Source organism: Panthera uncia (assembly GCF_023721935.1).
Source record: "Panthera uncia isolate 11264 chromosome D3 unlocalized genomic scaffold, Puncia_PCG_1.0 HiC_scaffold_8, whole genome shotgun sequence".
In the NCBI taxonomy this organism is placed as follows: Eukaryota; Metazoa; Chordata; class Mammalia; order Carnivora; family Felidae; genus Panthera; species Panthera uncia.
The window spans coordinates 50,388,642-50,413,234 of NW_026057586.1; the positions used below are offsets into that span (position 1 = coordinate 50,388,642).

At 39.0% G+C, this 24,593-nt stretch overlaps 1 protein-coding gene across 1 annotated transcript in view; it reads left to right on the plus strand.

The window, feature by feature from the left end:
• Positions 1-9,992: 9,992 nt before the first annotated feature.
• The window catches only part of CLUL1 (clusterin like 1), a 37,799-nt gene continuing 23,198 nt past the window's right edge, over positions 9,993-24,593 (plus strand). The window contains exons 1-3 of the mRNA XM_049619681.1: positions 9,993-11,422; positions 18,395-18,513; positions 20,141-20,289. Of these exons, the coding sequence (XP_049475638.1) occupies positions 11,307-11,422; positions 18,395-18,513; positions 20,141-20,289 (384 nt within the window). The 5' untranslated portion in view covers positions 9,993-11,306. The remainder of the gene's footprint in view (positions 11,423-18,394; positions 18,514-20,140; positions 20,290-24,593) is intronic.

Consider the following 24,593-nt stretch of genomic DNA (forward strand, 5'->3'; position numbering starts at 1 on the left):
TGCTGCACTCAAAATAATTTTGGAACCCCTATTTTTGAGACAACCTAAAAATATTCAGCATATTCTTATGAACATTCTCAAGAGTCAAATCTAACTCCATTGAGACTGGGCTTCATTTTTAGAAATAGCTTCAAGTTACTTGTACTTAAATCTGATAACAGAGTGGCTGGAAAGGCTGGATATTATCATTTAAGGATTAAAACAGTAAATACAACTGAAATGATAAGTCTAATTTCTTTGAATGGTGTGTGAACTGGCTTTGAAGGTACTTCCAAAAGAGAAGCATTGGAAAGGTGATGACTGATGAACGCATCATTGGAATAAGTCTCTAATCACCAAGGCAACCCAGTATTTTGAAGGAACAACATTCATTGGGATGTGTACATCTGGTGATACTCTTCCTTCCAGAGTTATACATCACACAAACTCATTCTTTGCTTTGTAAAAGAGCTGTCCTTGAATGTATTAAGAAATAGAAAGAGGGAGGGAGAAAGCACCAAATAAAAGATCTCCATGCATTATAGCCTTAAATAACAGAGATTTTCCTTGGATGACTTTCAGGAGAAAAGACAAAGCCTATACCACCCCAAGTAGAAATAATAGTCATCGTATCATCTTAGGGCAGCAACAGCTTCCTAGTGAGAGAGACCCAAGTTTGAAGCCCACCACATAGCTGTTTCCTAGCTGGTTTCAGGGAAAATCACCTCTCTAACCCTCAGTATGTTTATCTATGAAAGGAGGGGAATTATATTACCTTGTCAGGATATTGTCAGAAATAATTTATATAAAGTGCTCTGACACATAGCAGACCAACAAAGGGAAGATATTAAAAATAACGATAGATGAAGTGTACCAAAAAAGATACAGTAGACAAATAAATGAATCCTTCTCACATACAAAGTGCATTAACCTTAGAAAACTGCCATCTAAAATAACAGTGTCTCCTGATCCAACGCTCACCATCCAGGACAACTGAGACGGGTTTGGGGGACCCAGTTAGGGGGAAAATATTTTTAAATTTTATGGCCCCTTAGCAAGGGTAGACTTTCAATTTCTGTTGGCTTCCCTGCTCTCTAGCTACCTCTTCCATCATCCAGAGTATGTAAACCTGAGGCCCAGGGGCAGAATCTGGCGTGTACGGACCCACTTGGCGGGTGCGTTAGAGCTGCCTGCAGCTGTACAGGGTGCACGTCCATGAAGCGCCCAGCCAGCAGGCAAGTGGAGGCTGAAATCCAGCCAGGACTCACTCATTAAGCCCAGCAGCACAGGGAGCAACCGCTCAGAGGGACCTTTTACTTGGCACGCTGGCACCAACTGTTTTATTTTTCCTGCTTTATCTGCCCAGAGGGGTGTGTGTGTGTGTGTGTGTGTGTGTGTGTTTTCTGCTTTGCACAAGACATTGTATACACTACTTTTGGTCCTGCCATTACAATGTTTTTCTGTTTTGTTTTTTGTTTTGTTAGCCAAGTGAGTCTGCCAAGTTTGGAAAGTCAGGAATTTCCGGGGAGAATCTGTATTTCTAGCTTCTTTTGGAAAACTGGATCTTCTTTCTATAGTAGGTCCACATTCCTTCTTGACAACAATTTCACTGGACCCAAAGGACCACTGCTCCTTTCAGATCTGCAGTGCCTGGTTCTCTGAAGACCTGAGAGCCTGTTGGGTTTCCCTGCTCCAGGTGGATTCTGTCTCTGGACTAACAGGTCTGACTTCCCGCTTGTGGCACAGGTGCCTCCAGAGGGCAGCACTTGAGCGCATATGAGTGACAAGTGAGGGATGATACTGTTAGGACAGAGACCGTCCTCTCCTTGCTGCTCCTGCCGCCCACTTCTCTGGAGAGCCAGAGAAAGCAAGTCCCTCTCAGGTCAGGCAGTGGATGTCCAGCCTCTCGGCAGGCAGAACAAAACCACTCCCTGTGCTTGCCAAGGAATGAGGAAATGCGGCTGGTACTTCAGAGGCTGCCAGCAAAACTCAGGTGACCTCCTGGGCTATACCAACCCATTTCTTGTCTTGATCAAAACAATCAGGAGATAAATGCAGGGAGACAGCCCATCCCTACAAAACCATGGGGGGAAAAGAAAATAAATCACTGTGACATGGATGCATGTATGAATGCTCGGGCAGTTCATGGAATTGTCGGCGCAGCTTTCAGAATTCAGGATTGGTGGAAGCCATGGTGGAGCCCACTGATTTCAATCCATGCTCCCGATGGGCCCTGGTTAACTGATGTTAAAGAAACCAAGAGCTGTGTACACTATTTACGGCTAGATTAAGCCGATTACTCTAGCTTAGCCTACTTCCAATGTACAGATCTTACCAGTGCTCTGTCACCTGCTTTTCTCTCCCAGGGACTTCTCTTTGGACATTGAAAACAGAGATCCTGATGAGACCATTTTTTACCTGTCTCATTCGAGAACAAGATTTTCTAACTCTCCCATCAACACTGATGAAACCCCTCAGTCCCAGACTGTGACTGGTAGAAGTTTCCAAAAATATGCAGCAGCACAACTACTCAGAGAGATGAGATGCTGTTACCTAATAAAAATGCCATAAATACAGAATGATGAACTACCATGGGAAATGAATCGATAGAGAAGGACACATTGGAATGTGGGATAGTAAAAATCACTTAAACTTTGCATGACCTTGAGGAAAGTCATTGCGGTATGTTTTCCAGGTCCCTCAGATAGCGTTTTGAGATGTGGCTGCTTTCCAAGTCTTACTATCTAGTCAGCTGAACTTAGACCCTTTCTGAGCCTTCTTCCTTGGACAGCCTGGAGTCCCTCTTGAGTCCAAAGGGTTGTCAACTTTCTGTACTCGGTAGCCTTTGGGCTGGATCAGTTAATGAAACAACGAATTCCATGGAAGAATCTTGTTTGTAGCAATGGGGGCAGAGGTGCCTCTCTTTGATAATTTAGAACAGTGGTGAGTGGAGGGTCAGATCACCCTGGGGTGGTGTCACAAGCTGAGAAAGTGGCTGTGGCACTGCGCTCCTCTATGGTTTTCTACAGCTGTTCCAGATTTTCCATGGGCTCACCTTTAAATTGAAAGAATTTCTGCACTTTCAAGAATTTGAAAACAAAGCCATGTGTGAGATATGAGATCCACTCATATGCCCTTGCAAGAAATAGGTTGCATTCCTTTTTCCGTACTTAAAAAAAAAAAAACAAAAAAAAAAAACTCTTTTTTTTTTCCAGAATGCCATTTATGTAAATGATCCCAAATTAATCTTTAGCATGTGCCCATGTTGTTTTGATTTACTAAACTTTAAAAATATGCCCATTGTTCCCCTTTAACAGCTTTGGCAACTATTTCAGAAATTGAAATATATGAGCAAATTAGCAAAATGAGTAGAATTACCAAGTACCATTCAGTAAGCACTAAAGGTACAAATACCTCTACAATACATAAAAAGCATCATTATAGATCTTATGATGCTATATCAGGTTTCTTGTTTAACTTCACTTTTAATTAACAAAATACAATGAAATTATAGAGAGAAGCAAAACAATATCATTAACAGAATGGTATTTTTACATGTCTTTAAGTGCTTTTCTTTTTGTTTCTAAGGTAATTACGTGATGCAGTAGAAAGAACAAAGAGGATTTTTGTCACATTGGGCAAATCACTTCTGCGATCCTAGTTTATTTATAAAATGGGGTTGGTAATACTCATATCACAAGGTTGAAAGGATTAAATGAGACTCTATATAAAATGTCTAATGGAGTGCCTGGAACAGTGGACCCAGCATAGGTAGCTCCTATGTGCTTTCTCAGGTGATGGTGACATACAAAGCTTAAGTAAATTTTTTAAAACATTCAAAAAAGTCGACTTTAAAATTATTTAAATTATTTCTTTTTGGCACCGGAAATGTCAGTGACTGCCGTAATCCTAAAAATTAATAATGATTTAAATCCTAAGTATCAATCAAACTATTTCCCTTAATATCACATCACATAGGCAAATCTTAATTTTGGTGACTGGTTTCCTCTTAGCAAACTCTTGTTTGGCCTATTATCACTTGCATGCTGTTATTATACTCAGCAGTTGGATCTTTATTTTTTTATTTGCTTCGGAAGCATTTGCCCTTCCCACCAAAATTCAAAGCAATCCATTTGCCAATTTTTTCCCCTAAAATCTCTCATAAATTATAAATATTATATATTGGCTAAATATTTCCTGTACTTAAAGGATACATAAATCAGTACCTATATGATGTTTCTCACTAATAAAAGGAGATTATCTGGTTCAAGAACCAACCAGGCAGTTTTATGGCATATCGTGTTTCTATAGTTCAGCCAAAAGTTTGAGCAAGTTAGACTTGCTGCAAAAAGTCTTAAATTGTTCTCAACCATTTCCTCACTTAGCATATACAAAGATCAGAGATGGCCATTGGTACAACAGTTATATGTGCCGATTCCTGTAGACAGCTAGAACAAGGGGCTTGCAGTTTATAGAGGGGAAGGCTGGCAAAGTGTTTGGAAGTACACCCAGATACCTGAGGAAACTGGTGGAAAGGCTTGTTATTTCTACAAATATGCTATATATAGTACATGATTTTACACCCAAGGAACCGATTAAACAGTTTTACAAAGTTTGGGGTTAAGAGAATATTGGCAATGAAGGATTTTTATTAGGACTTCTGGACTGGTTCATCAGGGAAGTTACTACATGCCAGTTAGAGAAGGTTCTAAGTTTTACGAAACTCAAGATAACTGTCAAAATGCTATAATAGTTTGAATCACCTTTGAATAATACCTCTTAATGAAGTTCTGTCATGAGAAATCAAAATCTGTATCTTCAATTGACCCTAATTGTAGGGTGACCAACTGTCCTAGTTGACGTGGGACTGAAGGCTTCTCAGGCTGAAAGATTTCAGGGCTAAAACCAGGATAGTCCCAGGCAAAGCAGGAAAGTTGGTCACCCTACCTGTTGGCCTCGGGTGCATCATCAGAGTATTTGGATTACTCCATGCCTCAAAAATTCACCTGGCTTGCCTGACTCTAGATGGTCAATAAGATTTTATTCATTGCCTCCTGGTGCCAGGATCCAGAGATGATTCTTGATGGACAAGCATCACTAGCTGAAATATTTTATAATTCTCATGCTTTGTATCTTAGGCTGATAGTCCCACATGGGTACCCTTATTCCAGGTTTATGTTGCTTTTGGGGAAATTAGATTCAACTCAGCAGAGCAGGATGACCAAAATTAATTCTTACAGTAGATTCTGTTCTGGTTGTGCTATTCTTATCTAAGTTAGATATGATATCAAGAAACTTTAAAAAAAATTTTTTGTGGAGAGGCACCTGGGTAGCTCAGTCGGTTAAGTGTCTGACTCCAGCTCAGGTCATGATCTCATGGTTCATGGGTTTGAGCCCCACGTCAGGCTCTGTGCTGACAAGCTAGGAGCCTGGAGCCTGCTTCAGATTCTGTGTCTCCCTCTCTCTCTGCCCCTTCCCTGCTCTGTCTCTGTCTCTGTGAAAAATGAATAAACATTAAAATTTTTTTTTAAAAATTCTGTGTGGAAATGAATTAAAATGGGTCAAAGATAGAAAGTAAAGAGCTTGCCCGCCTTCCTGCTTACCTTCCCCCAAATATTCAGTTATAAATGTAGTATGCACCTTAACATTATAGTTTACTTCCACGAAGATTTATTAAATGATCACTCTGAGCCAAGCCCTGTCTAGGTGCTGGGGATATGAGGATGAATGAGAAATGGTCCTACCCTCTGAAATCGCCCATCCATTGGGATTGGCCTTTGTTTGCCATCCTCTCCCCCAGATCCATTCTCTACCTTTCTCTGCCCTCCTCTGTGCCCCCAGAATTCAGTCTCTATGAACTACATCTTTGAGGCACCCTGGAACTTTGTGGATTCTGGCTAAATTCAGCAAATGGGAGGCATTGTTTTGGCCTGTCTACTAGTCCAATTCCTTCCTCCTAGGTCCTAGTACTCACTGAGCTCCCATACCCCATAACAGATTTCCTCTCCTCTGCCTACTTCTGCAAATGGCCTCTTCATAAATTATTTTTACAATTTCATTTGAGTGTACATTCTGTTTCCTGTGCAGACCTTGACTGGTCTTATATGTAAACTCTCGAAATAAAGGAGGGAATGCGCAATAATAGAGGTATATACAAGTAGAATGGTGTGACAAAGCAGGATCAAGAATGTTCTGAGAATGGAAATAAATAAATGCATCTTGATCTGAACATTGAAGGATAAGTAACAAGTGGGAGAAACACCTGGAAGGAGCAATGTGTAGCATGGAGAGAAAATAAACCATGATGTATTCATGCAACTATTACCAGTTTGAGACAGCTGGCCCACTAAGTATAGGGAAGGAAGAAGTTAAAGATAGTCTGAAGAGATAGGCCAGGGTCAGGCCATACAAGTATGCTATGCAGTTCTGTTCACTTTACACACACACGCGCACACACACACACACACACACACACACACACAATGTACCAAACTCTAGGCACTTGAGATTCATTAGACGATAAAACAAAGGTATCTCAAAAGAATACAAATAAGCAATAAATATAATACACACATAAATTATATAATCTGTTAGAAGGTGCTAAGTGTTACGGCAAAAGAAAAAGAAGAAGGAATAAGGGAGACGAGGAATGAGGTGAAGGGGGTAGGCTGTGATTTTAAAGAGGAGAATAGACCTCACGTCATTGGATAGGCCACTTTGAGAAGGTAATTTGTGCACAGAGTTGAAATAACTGAGGGAGTTAAAGAGTGGCTATCTGGAGGAAGAGCATTCTCAGCACAGGGATCAGCTGTGAAAAGGCTCCCTAGTAAGATCATGTTTGACATACTCCAGGAACATCAATAAGAACAGGGAAGCTAGAGCTGAACTGGAAATGAAGACAGTAATGGGGAATGAGATCAGAGAGTTTCAGAGTGGAGAAGGTCTTGAGGAGGCTTGTAGGCCATCGTAAATCCTTTGGATTTTTGCTCTAAGGAAGATGGGGATTCACTGGAGACTTTTGAGCAAGGAGTTACATGCTCTGATTGAACTTTAGTCTGTGGACAATGAGAAATAACTGAAGGGATTTCAAAATGGGAATGCCATGGGGGAAACATGTACTTAAGATCCTTGTTTCTCAAAGAGTGGTCCAGGACTAGCAGGCATCACCTGGGAGCTTGTTTAAAATGCAGAATCCCAGGCCCCACCTAGACATAATGAATCAGATTCTGTGATCTCATGTGGCTCATTTGCACAGTAGAGTTTAAGAAGCACTGGTTTAAAAGGCTCCTTGACTGTCTACCTAAAGTAGCCCCTCCCCTTCCAAATTACTTATATTACCCCCATTTTATTTCCTTTGTAGCAGCTTTCATTCTCTGATATACTCTTGCATATATGATTATTTGTGTACTGTCCTCTTTCTTCCCATTGGAATGCAACATGAGCTCCCAGACCTCAGAGAGCATCTGTTTTCTTCCTGTCTTACCCTCCACATGTGGGACATGATAGGTGCCCAATATATATTTGCTGAATATGCTATTCCAAGGGCTGAGCTCACTGGATCCAAGGGAAGTACTATGCTAGGTGTAATGGAAATTTTAGAATGCATTTGGTATTTATATGCATCCTCATCAATAAATAAATTTATGTGGTGCTTGCCTATACAGATAAATTCCAACTTTATTTTATTTTGTGTTTTTTCAAAATTGAAAAAAGTTTAACTTTATTTTATTGTAGCTTTTAAAAAATTACAAAATAATATTTTTGTGCTACTAAAATCCAGACAATAAAAGATACAGGCTGGGACTGCCTGGGTGGCTCAGTTGGAAAAGCATCCGACTTGATTTCCGCTCAGGTCATGATCTCATGGTTCATGACCTTGAGCTCTGTATTGGGCTCTGTGCTGACTGAGCAGAGCCTACCTGGGATTCTGTCTCCCTCCCTCTCTGCCTCTCCTCCTCTCTCTCTCCCCCCAAACACATTTTCTTTTATTTATTTATTTATTTATTTATTTATTTATTTATTTATTTATTTAGATAAAGCACACACACATGAGCAGGGGAGGGGCAGAGAGAGAGAGGGAGAGAGAGAATTCCAAGCAGGCTTTGCACTGAGAGTGGGGAGCCTGATGTGGGGCTTAAACTCACGAACTGGTGAGATCATGACCTGAGTGAAGATCAAGAGTCAGAGGCTTAACCAACTGAGCCACCCAGGTGCCCTAACACGCATTTTCAATGTATCATTTGGCTTAGTTGATTTTCTTTTTAGCCTCTTACAAGTTATGCTTTTACAACTTGTGAGCAAGGGTCTTTCTAAGCACAACAGGAAGCTAGATGCTAAACTGGAAAAGGGTTAACAGATTTTAGCTACTTTAAAAACTAAAAACTGGTTATCTTGATGGCAATGGAAAGCCCTTGAAGGCTTTTTTATTTTAAATACATTTATTTATTTACTATTATTTCTTAACGTTTTATTTTTGAAAGACAGAGTGCAAGCTGGGGAGGGAAAGAGAGAGAGGGAGACACACAATCCGAAGCAGGCTCCGGATAGCTGAGCTGTCAGCACAGAGCCCTACGTGGGGCTCCAACCCACTGACCATGTGCGATCATGACCTGAGCCAAAGTTGGATGCTTAACCGACCGAACCACCCAGGCACTCTTAAATACATTTTTTAAAAAGTTTATTTATTTTGAGGGAGAGAGAGCCAGGGAGGTGCAGAGAGAGAAGAGAGAATCCCAAGCAGGCTCCGCACTACCAGCGCAGAGCCCAATGTGGGGCTTGAGCTCACGAACTAGTGAGATCATGACCTGAAGTGAAACCAAGATTTGGATGCTTAACCGACTGAGCCACCCAGGAGCCCCTAGCCCTTGAAAACTTTTTAAACTACGTTTACATGATCTCAGTTTGTCTTTTCCCTCTGGGATCACCTAGCTCCCAGTTAATTTTTCATATTGGCCACAACTTTTTTTTTTTTTTTTTTTTTTACTATTTGCTCTTCCCTGTGATGTTGGTCTCCTTCCATTGGCTGTCACCAAGTCTTCTAGTATTTTGGCTGCTGGTTATGCATCTGGAATGGCATGTATGCTGTGTAAGACAGGAGGATGTGGGAAGACAAGTGATGTGACCTCCTAGGTGCCATGCACCAGGAATTTAAAATCTCTTCCACCCCCAATGAGAAAGAATGAAATATGGCCCTTTGTAGCAACGTGGATGGAACTGGAGAGTGTGATGCTAAGTGAAATAAGCCATACAGAGAAAGACAGATACCATATGGTTTCACTCTTATGTGGATCCTGAGAAACTTAACAGAAACCCATGGGGGAGGGGAAGGAAAAAAAAAAAAAGAGGTTAGAGTGGAATAGAGCCAAAGCATAAGAGACTCTTAAAAACTGAGGACAAACTGAGGGTTGATGGGGGGTGGGAGGGAGGGGAGGGTGGGTGATGGGTATTGAGGAGGGCACCTTTTGGGATGAGCACTGGGTGTTGTATGGAAACCAATTTGACAATAAATTTCATATATTGAAAAAATAAATAAATAAATGAAATCTCTTCCACCCCTGAGAGATGGAGATTTCTCTGGGGAGAAATTGTAATGGAGAGGATCGGAGGTGCCTGTGCCCAAACAGCTAGAGTGTATCAGAGCAGGGATGTAAAATTCTGTTTCTCCTCTTTCCTGCTATAGACAGGAAACCTGAAGGTCAGATAAGGGAAGTGACCTGCTGAAACCCACATAAGCTAGTGGATTTTGGAGCGAGGGCTCAATCCAGGTCTGGCTCTAGTTTTAAATTTCTCACTGGACCAAGGTGCCTCTTCCTAATAGAGTTTACAAAATATAGTTAGAGAAACTAGACCTGCGCCACGGTCAGGGGACATTTAACAAATGAGGTGACCTTTGAGTAGGCCCCGTACTGATTATTACGTGCTGAGCACAACATGTCACCTAAGGACAACGCACCCGCCAAGGGAGGCACTACCGACAACGCCAAGCGCACAGACATGTTAGCTGAGCAGCAGAGGGGACCGGACCCCGGGACCTAATCACCACACGGCTCTGCCTCCCACTGTCAGGCTCCACCTAGCGCCCCGACCCTTCTCAACCTCGTTTCTGGGTCCTAAAGGCTACGAGGTTCCCGGGGATGGAGGGCCGGCTCTTCTAGGATCTCTGCCGGGCGCGCGGCGGCCGGGGGCCTAGGGACCGCCCGGGAAAAGTCAAATTCTGACTTTATAATGAGGTTTAGTGGGATATACTTCTTCATGCTGTATTCAAGCTTGATCTTTTTCATGAAAGATTTAGAAGTCTGGATTCAGTGCCTACTTTTGCTGCCTATATTTTATGAGCCTAAAATAATAATTTTAGTTCAGTCTGAATTGTTTTTTAAGAAATTATTGGTCTACCTTTTAGTTACATGTGCTCTATGGCTCAACACAATATTTTCATTTGTATTAACTAAAGTGACATGTTCAGCAACTCCATAAGAAAGATAAGGTGGCTGTAATGTTTTATTTTACAGATTGATTCAACTCGTTCATTATACTCAAACAATGATGAAGCTTGGTGAGAATAAGAAAATAATAATCACAGAACTTTAGAATTGGGAGGAGTAATAGTTGGGATTATTTCTTCCAATTATTTCTAATTTTTGGATGAGGACACAGAGGTCTGGATTGCACAGAGTGGCACAGATTTTGATGAAAACTGACCTCTTAAATCAGTGATCTTTATACTATACCACTGGTTCTTTCTATCAGTGAGTTAGCCAACCTTTGCCTACAAAGGGAGCAATTTGTAAAAGAGAATTTCTATTCTATTTCTAAAATTTAGCTTTGTAATATGAATCATGTCCTTTAAATTTGTTAAATAAATAGCTAAATTAACGAAGACAAAGAAAGAAGAAAGAACAGAAACAAGGAACGAAAGAAGGAAGGAAGGAGGGAAAGGAGGAAGGAAGGAAGGAAGGGAAGGAAGGAAATAAATCTACTGAAATTAATTACTATTATAATCTACATCAATAATTTGGATTTTAAATTTTTGAACTTTTTCATTTTACTTCTTTTATACAGTCCCTCCTTGGTGGGGGTGTGTGTGTGTGTGTGTGTGTGTGTGTGTGTGTGTGTGTGTAGAATGTCCTCTTGTTACTGTGGAGGATTACTTCTACCAGGATAACACTCCTGCCTCTCACCCTTCCAAAGAAGAGTAGGTTGTTTGAATCATGGAAAATCCACTAGCCCATATCTCATCAGTTGTGAGAACGCATTAGAGATTCACTCACTTTCCTTCCCTTTCTGACCTTACTGGTGCAAGTCAGCAACTCCAGCTGTGTACAGGACACATGCAAGGCTCCCAGTGTGCAAAACTGCAGGGGACTGTTGACTTTGTATCTTGGAGTTGGGCTGCACATAGGAAACAGCACAAATGGCACAGGCTTCCTCATCTGCTCTCTGCCAAGTAAGTATCCCAATAGGAAGGGCTGAGGTTGTCTGGCTATGCCAGTGGCAGAATGGGTGAATCTAATCAGGGGTGACTTAGTAACAAGTCCATTATGGTCACATATATAAGACATGCTGTCCAAGTCTGACCTTAGCAATGTAGCCTGACATTTTGAAGTCCATCTGTCTGACTCCTCAGCCTATTTCTCGGTTGATACTCCACATACCTTCTTTCTGTCTTTCTTACCTAAGATGACCTTGCTTCTAGGTCTCCTTGGTTACCAAATAGCTATTTGGAATATTTTATAATCCACTTAAATCTTAAACATAATGATGTCATAATTATGAAAATAATGGGGTTTGTATGAAATATTGCTTAATCTTAAGAACAAAATGGCAGCTGTAAAAACAGATGAAATAATTAGAGGAAGAAACTTTTTGGAAGCTTCAGGATATTTAAAAAGTAGTTAGTACTAGTTAGTAATAAACTTAGGTTTTCAGAAATTACACTTAAAGGAGGAACATGGATTACAGAAAACAATCTGCCACTACAGGATAAAGCACTGGTATTGCTAAACAACAGGTTCCTTTTTCAAAAAAATGTGGGCTTGTTGAAAAAGTACGGAGATGTCAGCCATGACTTCAAATGGTCCCTAACTTAGACAACAGCAAACTAATGAGCAAGAGTTCTCAGGGTTGAAGTAGCGCTGATTAATTTACTATGACTAACTTTTCCAGAACTGTGCTCTTCTCTTCCTAAGAAAAATACCCAAAGCCCTGCTTCTTCCATGGGCCGACTAGTCACCTCTCAGGATAGGACACATCTGTTTTCAGGTGTGGACTATAATTGCTCAACAGTGACATTAAGCTACTTAAAATACTAATAGTTCAAGTTTTGCTTTGAGATGATCTGTTTGCCAATAGAGCTAAGAGGTTTCCAACTAAAACAGATAATTAGTGGGTAATCAAGACAGCTGAAATGGGGTGTGGGCTGGACTTTGAGTGTGTCCTGTAATTGCCCATCCCGGTGCCCAAGTGGAGCACAGATAAAGTCTAAACAGCAGTTTGCTCAAATACGGAGACTAAGGGCCCTCAAAAGGCAGGTGGGCTAGTTCAGAGCAGTCAGTGTGACCCACTTAGAAAGTACTAAGCACATAATAAGTATTGACCGGCTAATTCCTCCAAATTTTAAAGGGGACCATGATGATTCTGAGATGTCAGTAGCCAGAGAGACCCAGGCTACAACTGGCTATGGTGACTAAGAGTTCTCTAAATTGTTTTTAAACAAATCATTAGCTGGATTTTCAGTTCAGCTAATCAATTATTAAATTATAGTGGGCCTGAAATACTCATCTATTGCATTATTTATATGCTGGGTTTTTATACTTTATCTACTTAGAATGTGTTTGCATATATTCAAAAAAATGCCAGCTATATAAATAATCTTCAAAATGTTTTATCTAAGAGTTTATTTACTCTATTTTGTATTGTGGCTTATATTTCCAAAGAAATTTGTTTGGCCTATATAGGAATATATGTATCATAAATTTCAAATTAAAAAAAAATGCTTAAGGTTGTAACGGGTCCTATCAAAACAAAATTGTGTAGAGAAGAGAAGATCAAGGTGGCAGAGCAGGAAGATCCTAAGCTCACTACCTCCCACAGACACACCAAAACTACAACTACATATAGAACAACTCTCTGAAAACAACCTGCAGGCCAGTAGAACAGCCTTTCCACACCTGAAGATATAAACAAAAAGCCACATTGAGACAGGTAGGAAGGACAGAGATGTGGTCTAGTCGGGAACTACAGCCCTGGTACAGTGAAACACATGGGAGAAATGTCATGAATGTGGAGGTCCTTCCTGAAAAGCAAGGAATTCAAGCCTGACATCAGGCACCCCAGCCCTGGGTCCCTCCAAGGGAAGACAAGCCTCCATAACACCTAGCTTTGAAAATCAACAGGGCTTAACTCCAGGAGAGCTGAGACTCTACTCTCAAAAGGCTCATGCCACTGGGTGTTGTATGGAAACCAATTTGACAATAAATTTCATATATTGAAAAAAAAAAGGCTCATGCACAAATTCACTCACTCTGAGACCCAACACACAGGCAGGAGTTTGAAAAACTCCCAGGCCATGTATGAAGGAGATTTATTGACTAGTTTTAGGGAATGTGCCAAAGGAGCAGGAAGTTGTAAGAATCTTCTCTAGGGATAGGACTGCTGACAGGCCCCATTTTCCTTAATCTCCTTTTAACTAGCATCTACCTTGATGAGTGACATTTCTGATACTTCCCATCTACCTTGCTACCACCATTCACCCTACCCAGGTGGACCTGCTCTGCCCAATCCACCTACTCTGGCAGGCACTCCTCCAAAGTGACTCCCACCCTACCACACACCATGGATAGCTCAGCCAGGACCAGAGTCCCTCTCCAAAGATACTTCCACCCTGCCACACCCAGAGAACATCCTCCCCACCAAAGCAACTCCCACCCCTGGAAGGGGGCAGCCCTGCCTACCAATGCACCTGCAATAGTCAGGGCTGGGCTTTACAACCAACCACATCAAGGACCAGCCCCACCCACCAGTGCCCCCTCAGCATCAATAAATGAAACAGAACAATAAATAATAGAAAATAATAATGAGACTAAAAGTTAGTTCTTTGGAAAGATAAACAAAATTGATAAACCTTTAGCCAGACTCATCAAGAAAAAAGAGAGAGAGAGAGAGAGAGAGAGAGAGAGGACCCAAATAAATAAAATCAGAAATGAAAGAGAAGAGGTTATAATCAACACCACAGAAATACAAAAGATTATAAGAAACTGCTACAGGGGCACTTGGGTGGCTCAGCTGGTTAAGCATTGAACTCTTGATTTAGGCTCAGGTCATGATCTCATGGTTCATGAGTTCAAGACCCACATTGGGCTCTGTGCTGACAGTGCAGAGCCTGCTTAAGATTCTCTATTTCTCTCTCTGCCTCTCTCTCAAAAATAAATACATAAAAATAAACACTTAAAAAAACAGGTATTATTCTGCCATAAAAAAGAATTAAATCTTACCAATTGTGACAACATGAATGAATCTAGAAGGTATTATGCTAAATGAAATAAGTCAGACAGAGAAAGACAAATGCATATAATTTCACTTACATGTGGAATCTGAAAAACAAAACAAATGATCAAACAAAAAACCAGATTCTTAAATGCAGAGAACAAACTGGTGGTTGCCAGAGGGGAGGTGGCTGGGGGGATGGGAGGAATAGGTGAATGGGATTAAGAGGTACAAATTTCCAGTTATAAAATAAATAAGTCACGGTGATGAAAAGTACAGCATAGGGAATTATAGTCAATACTATTGTAATAATGTTATATGGGGACAGATGGTGACTACACTGATCGTGAGGAACAGTGAGTAATGTTCAGAACTGTTAAATCACTATGTTGTGCACATGAAACTAATATAGCACTGTATGTCAACTAAACTTCAATCATAAATTAAAAATAAAAAAAAACATTAAAAGGATCACATATCACAATCAAGTAGGATTTATTCCAGGCACGCAAGGATGGTTCAATATCTGCAAATTATACCACATTAACAAAATTAAGGATAAAACTCATATAATCATCTTAATATATGCAGAAAAGCACTGGGCAAAATTTAACATCCATTTATGATGAAAACTCTCAACAAAGTGGGTACAGAGGGAACATACCTTAACATAATAAAGGCCATATATGACAAACCCACAGCTAACATCATACTCAATGGTGAAAAGCTGAAAGTTTTTCCTCTAAGATCAGAAAAAGACAAGGATGCCCACTTTTACCACTTTTATTGAACATAACTCTGGAAGTCCTGGCCATAGCAATCAGACAAGAAAAAGAAATAAAAGTCATACAAATTAGTAAGGAAGAAATAAAACTGTCACTATTTGAAGATAACATATGATACTAGAAAATCCTAAAGACTCCACCAAAAACTACCAGAACTAATAAATGAATTCTGTATGGTTACAGGATACAAAATCAATATACAACAATCTGTTGCATTTCTATATATTAATAATGAAATAGCAGAAAATGAAACTTAAAAAAATCTTATTTACAATCTTATTTGATTGTAAATCAAATTTACAATTTGGTTCAAAAAGAACCAAATACAAAGGAATAAATTTAAGCAAGGAGATGAAAGACCTATACTCTGAAAATTATAAGACATTGATGAAAGAAAGTGCAATTGACACAAATAAATGGAAAGCTATACCATGCTCATGGGTTGGAAGAATTAATATTGTTAAAATGTCCATACTACTCAAAGCAATCTACAGTTTCAATGTGCTTCCTACCAAAATACCAATAGCATCTTTCACAGAACTAGAATAAATAATACCACAAATGATCCTGAATGGAATCACAAAGACCCTAAAGAACCAAAGCAATCTTGAGAAAGAAGAACAAAGCTGGAAGTATCACACTCCTTAATATCAAACTATACTATGAAGCTAAAGTAATAAAAATAGTATGGTACTGGCACAAAAACAGACACATATTTCATGTGAGAAATAAACTCACATGTATATAATCAACTAATTTACAACCAAAAAGGCAAGAATAGGCAATGGAGAAAAAACAGTCTCTTCAACAAATGGTGTTGGAAAAACTAGACAGCTATATGCAAAAGAGTAAAACTGGACCACTTCCTTCCACCATATACAAAATAACTCAAAATGGACTAAAGACCTAAATCTAAGACCTGAAACAATAAAACTCCTAAAAGAAAATATAGGTAGTAAACTCTTGGACATTGGTCTTAGCAATATTGTTTTGGATCTGTCTCCTCAGGCAAAGGGCAACAAGCAAAAATAAACATGTAGAACTATACCAAACCAAAAAGCTTTTGCACAATGAAGGAAACGATCAACAAAACTAAAAGGCAACCCACTGAATGGGAAAAGATATTTGTAATGATATATTCAATAAGGAGTTAATATCCAAACTATGCAAAGCACTCCTACAACTCAACACCAAACAAGACAAAAAACAAAAACAAAACAAAACCCACAAACAGTCTAATTAAAAAATGGACAGAGAGGGGTGCCTGAGTGGCTCAGTCAGTTAAGCATTTGACTCTTGATTTTGACTCAGGTCATGATCTCACGGTTCGTGGGTTTAAGCCCTGTGTCAGGGCTCTGTGCTGACAATGCAGAGCCTCCTTGAGATTCTCTCTCTCCCTCTCTTTTTGCCCCTACCCTACTCATGTGCACTCTCTCTCTCTCTCTCAAAATAAATAAATAAACATTTTTTTTAATGGGCAGAAAGTAAACATTTTTCCAAAGAAGACATGCAGATGGTCAACAGACACATGAAAAGATGTTCAACATCACTAATCATCAGGGAAATGCAAATCAAAACCACAGTGAGGTATCACCTCACACCCATCAGAATGGCTAGTATCTAAAAAACAAGAAATAACAAGTGTTGGTGAGGATGCAGAGAAAAGGGAATCCTCATGCACTATTGGTGGGAATGTAAACCGGTTCAGCCACTGTAGAAAACAGTATGAAAGTTCTTCAAAAAATTAAAAATAGAACTACCCTATGATCCAGTAATTACACTTCTGGGTATTTATCTGAAGAAAATTAAAACACTAATTCAAAAAGATATATGTACCCCTATGTTTATTGCAGCATTATATACATTTACATTTATTATAGCATAGGTAACATAGTCAATAATATTACAATTACTTTGTATGATGACAGATAGTAACTAGACTTATCATGGCGATATTTCATAATGTATATGAATGTCAAATCACTATGATGTACATCTGAAACTAATAAAATATTGTATGTCAACTATACTTCAATTACAAAATATTTGTGTATAATAACGTTACTCAAGGTCATTGTTCCTGATCATGTGCACAGCCCGCCCTCTAGTGTTTCTTTCTAAAACCTACCAAATTTTAAACCATACTCTTAATCTCAAAATATTAGGCTAATAGGATTATGAACTGTGTCATCAAATTAAAAGAACCAGGCTAAACCCCTGACAGAGATGAAAGTTAAATCAGAGAAAATTGAAGGCCCTTTAAGAAGCGGGTGGTAACCTCACTGGAGAAATACTGCAAAGTTAGTGGTAAATATATATTAAAAAGTTTCATTTGGTAAAATAAAGTCTTAATAGAAAGAAGAGTTAGTTCATAGGATAGGTGTAGATATGTAAAATGGGATAGTTTTGTAACTACTAGTACCAGTGTTATTTTATTAAAAAGACAATCCAGATGTTGATTAAATAATGAAATTATTTCTTCCCAAAATAACAAATATACATAAAGCAGGTAAATATCTCTTTGGGAAGAGTTAAGATAATCTAACTTATTTGTATCTGGAATGTTTATAACAAAAGTATATCAAATTAAATTTAAAAGAACATTCATTATCTGAAAAGAAAAAAAATAATTGTACATTATTCATGTATCTTGATGGGTTTCATAAGACATATAAGAAAAATCTGTGAGGTTATTTTTGCTTTCGTGAAAGAATAAGTCATAAACTACCCAGGGTAAAAACTTACTTGAGCACTCAGAATTTTGGAGGAAAAAAATATCCTTCTGACATATTTTAACTAATTCTGTATTTCAGGCTGTTTCTGTTGACAAGAACATACAATGAAGTATGGATTCTATGGGGCTGTGATCCATACTATTCGATGTCTTGAAGTTCAAATACTTCAAATGATGACCTTATTTAACTGTCATAAAGAATGTAAACAAAATAGGGACTTGGGTTGTCTTTTTTTTTTTTTTTTAATTTATATTTCAGGTCTCCTTATGTCTCAGGCATATTAGCATAACTTGTCTAAAATCATAAAGAAAAATTGACAGAAAACTGCTTGAGATCGCCATGTGTTTTCAATTGATGCTGGCAAAAACTAACCTAATGGAAGGCATTTGGTACAGGTTTATTTTTCCTTTGCAGTAACAGCAGGAACATGAAGCCATCACTCTTGGTGTTTATTGTGTATCTGCTATGGTTGGAAGGACGTCACTGCGCACCTACTTGGAAGGACAAAGCCGGTATCCATGGAAACCTGAAGGGTACATTTGGTTTCTTTATCTGCTCTGTGTCCTGTTTGCATGTTTGCATGTGTTGCTGGCATATACAAGTGATTTACGGTTGAGAGATAACCGTATTCATTACGGCCCTCCAGTTTCACGGTAGGATGTTCTCTCAGCACTTAAACCAAGTAGACATGATGCCAAACATCTGGAATAAAAGTAGAGAATTCCAGCCGAGTATCTGAGAACGTTCACATATCCAGATGTTTGCTATCACACAGATAAAACTTGCCAACTTTCGGGCTGCATTTCTTGGTATCATCCAGATGTTTGGTATCCTCTCAGCACGGTTTTAACGAACAGTGAAATTCTTTTCTAGCATTTGAAAAATTTAAACAATTAAAGTTATCTGTGCAGTTATTCCTGAAATAGTGAAAGAATGGGTTATAGTGACATTGAATCTGGTTAGTCTATGTTCATGAACTTGTGACCTTTGCTTGACGATATATGCTTTGGGTACTGAATACTTAGAAAAATAAATTAGTTAAAATGCTGCTTTAGGAAGGTCTATGATTAAACTCAGAAACAAAAATAAGTTCCTTTGGAAGCCACACTGACTACTGCAAAGAGAGAATGACAATGAATTTTATACCCACCAAAAGCTTATTAAAGATGTAGAAAAGAGGTGTCTGGGTGGCTCAGTCGATTGAGTGTCAGACTCTTGATTTCATCTCAGGTCATGACACCAGGGTTGTGGGACTGAACCTTGCATCGGGCTCCATGCTGAGTGCGGAGCCTGTTTAGAATTCTCTCTCTTTCTTTCTCTCTCTCTCTCTCTCTCTCTCTCTCTGTGCCTGGGCACCTGGCTGGTTCAGTCAGTTAAGTGTCTTGATTTTGGCTTAGGTCATGATCTCATGAGTTTGTGAGATTGAGGCCTGCATCGGGCTCTATGCTGACAGCACAGAGCCTGCTTGAGATCCTCTCTCTGCCCTTTCCCTACTTGTGCTCTTTCTCTCTCAAATTAAATAAATAAACTAAAAAAAAAAAAAAAAAAAGGTATTCTGTCTCTCCCTGTCTCCCTCTGCTCCTCTCTCGTGCTTGCATGCTCTCTCTCCTTCTCTCTAAAATAAAAAAGTAAATACAATTTTTAAAAGGGTATATAAGAGATGTCCAGCAGGTTATTAAAGAATCTTGTATTATATGAGATACTTTCTAGTTTTAATGCCTCCTGGGAAGGCAATTGAAGCTGAAAGAAAGGGCAATTGTTCGCTGTGTTTGAGGTTCCCATTTGGCATTTAATATAAATTGTCTGTGAAGAAAATCTGAATTTTTTTCTAATATAAACACACTTGAGTTTTAAGTGAAAGAAAAAAAACTGGATAACTGGAAACAGGCCCTGAGTGAAAGGACAAGAATGAGGTTAAATGAACTCTGACTTGTCTAGGAGCTCAGACACGAGGAATAGAAGGTATCATCTACATGGCAGCTGTGTCCATGGGGCAGCTAACAGCCAATCCATTGTGATCTGCTTCCAGAATTTGATGCTGCAAAAGAACAGCTAAGTCTCTATTTAAGGGACATAATGAAAACTGGTGAACTTATTGTATTCTGATACACTGCAATTTGATCAGATCTCAAAGGGAAAAAACTGCAATGCTTCTTTTAGGTTTTCCTGAGGCTGGAGACATAGATGGAGACGAAGAAGTGAAGAAGGCTTTGATTGGTATGAAGCAGATGAAAATCATGATGGAAAGAAGAGAGGAGGAACATACCAATCTAATGAAAACCCTGAAGAAATGCAAAGAAGAAAAGCAGGTACAGTAATTGGGAACAACACCTGATCTTAAATATAGCTAGACCATAAATACTGCATCTGTTAGTGCAGTTGATGACTTATTTATTTTCCCTAACAGTAGATTTTCTGGAGAGCAGCTCTTAGTGGATGAAAACTTCAAAGGCAGAGTGGGCCTTTGAAGGACTCCAAATCCAGGAATTTGAGGGATTCATCTCTGTTGGGGAAGTGCTACTTTCTTAAAAATACTTTATCTTTAGTCCATTCTGACTCTGGATATGTAGTCAAAAGTGTTCATGGAGTTTTTGGCTAGATCTGTGGTCTCCAAAGGTTTTTGAGCCCCCATCCCTATTACTAATACTATTCTTAGTGTTCACTCCTAAATTTATGCATATTAGTTTATTTGTAAATTAGACACACGAATTGCTACCATTAATATCTCAAGGCAAAAAATAGATGTAGGATGAGGTTCATCACTAGCTAGGGTGGATGTTAAATCCATATTTCAAATAATCTGGAAAATATTTTGAAACTTTTTAGTTGATGGCCAGGTCTGATTAGATCATAGTTTTACTTTGTCATGTGACCAACAAAGAGCTTATAATGAAGACGTTTCAGCTCTGCGGCTTGCTTCTTGTCTACCTGAGCTTAAATTATTCATATTTTTTAATCTCATGGGTATTGTTTGGTTTTTATCAAGAATCTTTTGAAGCTTCTTCCCCATTTGGTGAGGGCTAGCTTAGTTAAAACTAAATAATAAAACCATCATTCACCTGAGCCCTCTAAATGGCAATTCATTGCAATCGGCTCCAAGGGAACAAAGAGAGAGGGAACCAGTGTGGATGCTCCTGGAATGTGGAGGACCCACTTCCCCATGGTCCTCTCGAGCAGTTGGTGACATGCAGTGGTCTGACATAAGCACCACAAGAAAGCACCAGTGTATATAAAATAGTACATCAGCCTAATAAGTTTCTTTATTCAAATGCCTTCGCTTAATAGTTACAGTTCAAACTATGTATCTTACCAATGGGAAATACACATTACAGTTGACCTTTGAACAATGTGGGAGTAAGGGGTGCTGACCTCCAATCGAAAATCTGCATGTAACTGTTGACGCCCCCAAAACAATTTTTAATAGCCTACTGTTGACCAGAAGCCTTACCAATTGTATAAATAATCGATTAACTCATATTTTGTGTGTTGTATGCATTGTGTACTGTACTCCTACAATAAAGCTAGAGAAAAGAAAATATTAAGAATATCATAAGGAAAAGACAATACATTTATACTACCGTCCTGTATTTATTGAAAAAAATCCACCTGTAAGTAGACCCATGCAATTCAAACCCATGTTTTTAAAGGTCAACTATATATCCAAATATCCAGAGAAGATGTTAAAAATTGTTCATATGTTACAGAATTAAGCTTAATATGTTTCTAAGTTATGAACACTGCATGGCTCACAGTTTAATAACATTAACAATGAACAAAACATTCAAAACAATTCAATTATTTTTTAAAATTATTTTCAACATTACCCTTAAATCAAAGAGGAAATCAAAACTGTAACAAAATAATTTGGAAAGTATTCTAAATTTTAACATTGAGAGTAAATTACTTTAAAATTTTATTTTTAAAAATTTATAAATGTGGTAAAATACACATAACATAAAATTTACCATCTTAATTATTTTTATGTGTATGGTAAATAGTGCTGAATACCTTCACAATTCTGTGCAATCAAGCTCCAGAATTCTTTCCATCTTGCAGAATTGAAACTCTGTATCCATTAAACAACTCCCTACTTCTCCTACCCCGCCACCTACTTCTCCTTCCCCGCCATCAATTTTTTAAATTATTATTTTTTTAAATGTTTACTTACTATTGATAGAAACAGTGAGAGCTGGGCACAGGGCGGGGAGGTTGCGAGAGAGAGGGAGACACAAAATCCGAGGCAGGCTCCAGGCTCTGAGCTATCAGCACAGAACCCAACATGGGGCTCAAACCCACAAACCATGAGATCATGACCTGAGCCAAAGTCGGACGCTCAACCGACTGAGCCACCCAGGCGCCCCCTTTTTAAAAAATGTTTATGTACTTTTGATAGAGATAGGGGATCAGTTTTTAAATTAAAACTTAAAAATAAAAGTTTTAATATTTCCTCCCTACACCTATACCTATAAACATGTAAAGTTGGAGGCCACCAACTGCAGATAGCTGCTGGATTTCTTTATTTCTGAGTACAGTGGCCTCTGGGTGTCCATTGAGCCACTGGAGCAGGTCTGTGTGACAGGCTGACGCCAAAGTTATATGTGAACCTGTCACCAGATTGGTTGATGTTACGGCCACACCTATACCCCTTGTGGCACAGGGTCCCTAGCAAGGAAAGGAGATCACTTGACTAGCAGCTGCAAACCCTCCTCCCTTTGGACAGCAAGCAAAAGATTTGAGGAAGTCAAAAATAGCTCCTTATAAGGATAATGTGAAAGCCTCTGGAGCTGGATTCTTCTGTGATGGGCTTGTGAGCTGGCCCCTGGGAATAATGACACTAGTTATCATTTACAGGCTCTTTATAAAACACATTATCATGTGTAGTAATCCTTCCAACATCTGCAAAAACCATTACTTTCCCTTTACAGCTAAGGAAACTGAGGCTCATGATGTCCATGAGCGTGTTAACCCAGCGCAGTTATGAATGACCCCAGAGAAAATCAGCTGTCGGCACTGTGCCTCTGGGACCCAGTGACTTTCTGTTTTTGTCCCTTTCTCTGGCCTCCCCACAAGTCAAGGGTGTAATACTAAGAAAAGAATGCTTTAGTTAGGGGTGGGTCAAGTAAACAGATGTCAGTTTCAGTTTGCCCTCAGGAATCCCAAGAACTAGTAGGATTTTTTTCTTAAAAACCTTCTTACTATATAAACATTCATTAAATTATACTCTTAAGGTTTGAAGCCTCAAAAACTTAATTAAAAAAAAGGAAAACCTATTTAACTCTGAGTCCCCCTCCCTAAAATTACTTTATGATTTTTTTATTTTTAAAGAAAAAATTTTTGTAACGTGTATTCATTTTTGAGAGAGACAGAGTGTGAATGGGGGAGGGGCAGAGAGAGAGGGAGACACAGAATCCGAAGCAGGATCCAGGCTCTGAGCTGTCAGCACAGAGCCTGATGCCGGGCTCGAACTTATGAACCGTAGGATCATGACCTGAGCTGAAGTCAGACGCCCAACTGACTGAGCCACGCAGGTGCCCCCCTAAATTTAAACTGAGGATAAAGGATACTTTAGGCAAATGATGACTTAGCAAATATGGGGTTGGTGCCCCCAGTCTCCTAGTACGGAGCACTACCCATCCTCAGGTGACCTAGGGTCATCACAAACCCCTTCACAGCCCCTCCTTATTAATATTGAATATTATTATATCAATATAATATTAATTATATATTATATATAATTATATATTATATTAATATAATATTAATATTAAGAGATTATCAATATATGATTTAATATAATATTAATATACTGATACAAGTATTACTGATTAATAATTAATATTATATTAATATATTAATATAATATTAATATTCAGAGAGCATCTGAAATTAACTGAAAGTGAGAAACTCCAGGGTGGCTTAAAGTGATTTGACCCCCACACCAAGTTTATATAGGACTTTGAAAATCTGTAAACTACAGGAATAGTCAGCAGGTAGGACATTTTAGGGGGAAACAGAAGGAATGGGCAGGGCATTTCTCCCCAGAGATCTTCCTCCATGGCAACATTACACTACCAAAACTTGGGACATGTGATTTGGTAACTGGTTTTTGTTGTGCTCTCAGAAGGAAGTGGAAGGAAATCGAGGCACACTATGTGCCTTGCTTGTTTATCTCAATACAAAACCTTAAGAGGTAAATCCTATTGCTATTCTTATTTGCTAAGGAAGATACTAAAGCTCAGAGATGTTAAGCCATTTGCACAAAGGTACACAGTGAGTGTAGCTTGGAATTGGAAATATTGGGATTTCGGTTTATGGTGACAATGAACAAGACATTTAAAATTGGTACTGACTGGAACGCCTGGGTGGCTCAGTTGGTTGAGTGTCCAACTTCTGTCTAGGTCATGATCTCATGCTGTGAGTTCGAGCCCTGGGTCAGGCTCTGTGCTGACAGCTCTCAGCCTGGAGTCTGCTTCGGATTCTGTGTCTGCCTCTCTCTCTGCTCCTCCCCTGCTCATGCTCTGTCGTGCTCTCTCTCTCTCAAAATAAACATTTAAAAAAATAAATAAAATAAAATAAAATAAAATAAAATAAAATAAAATAAAATAAAATAAAA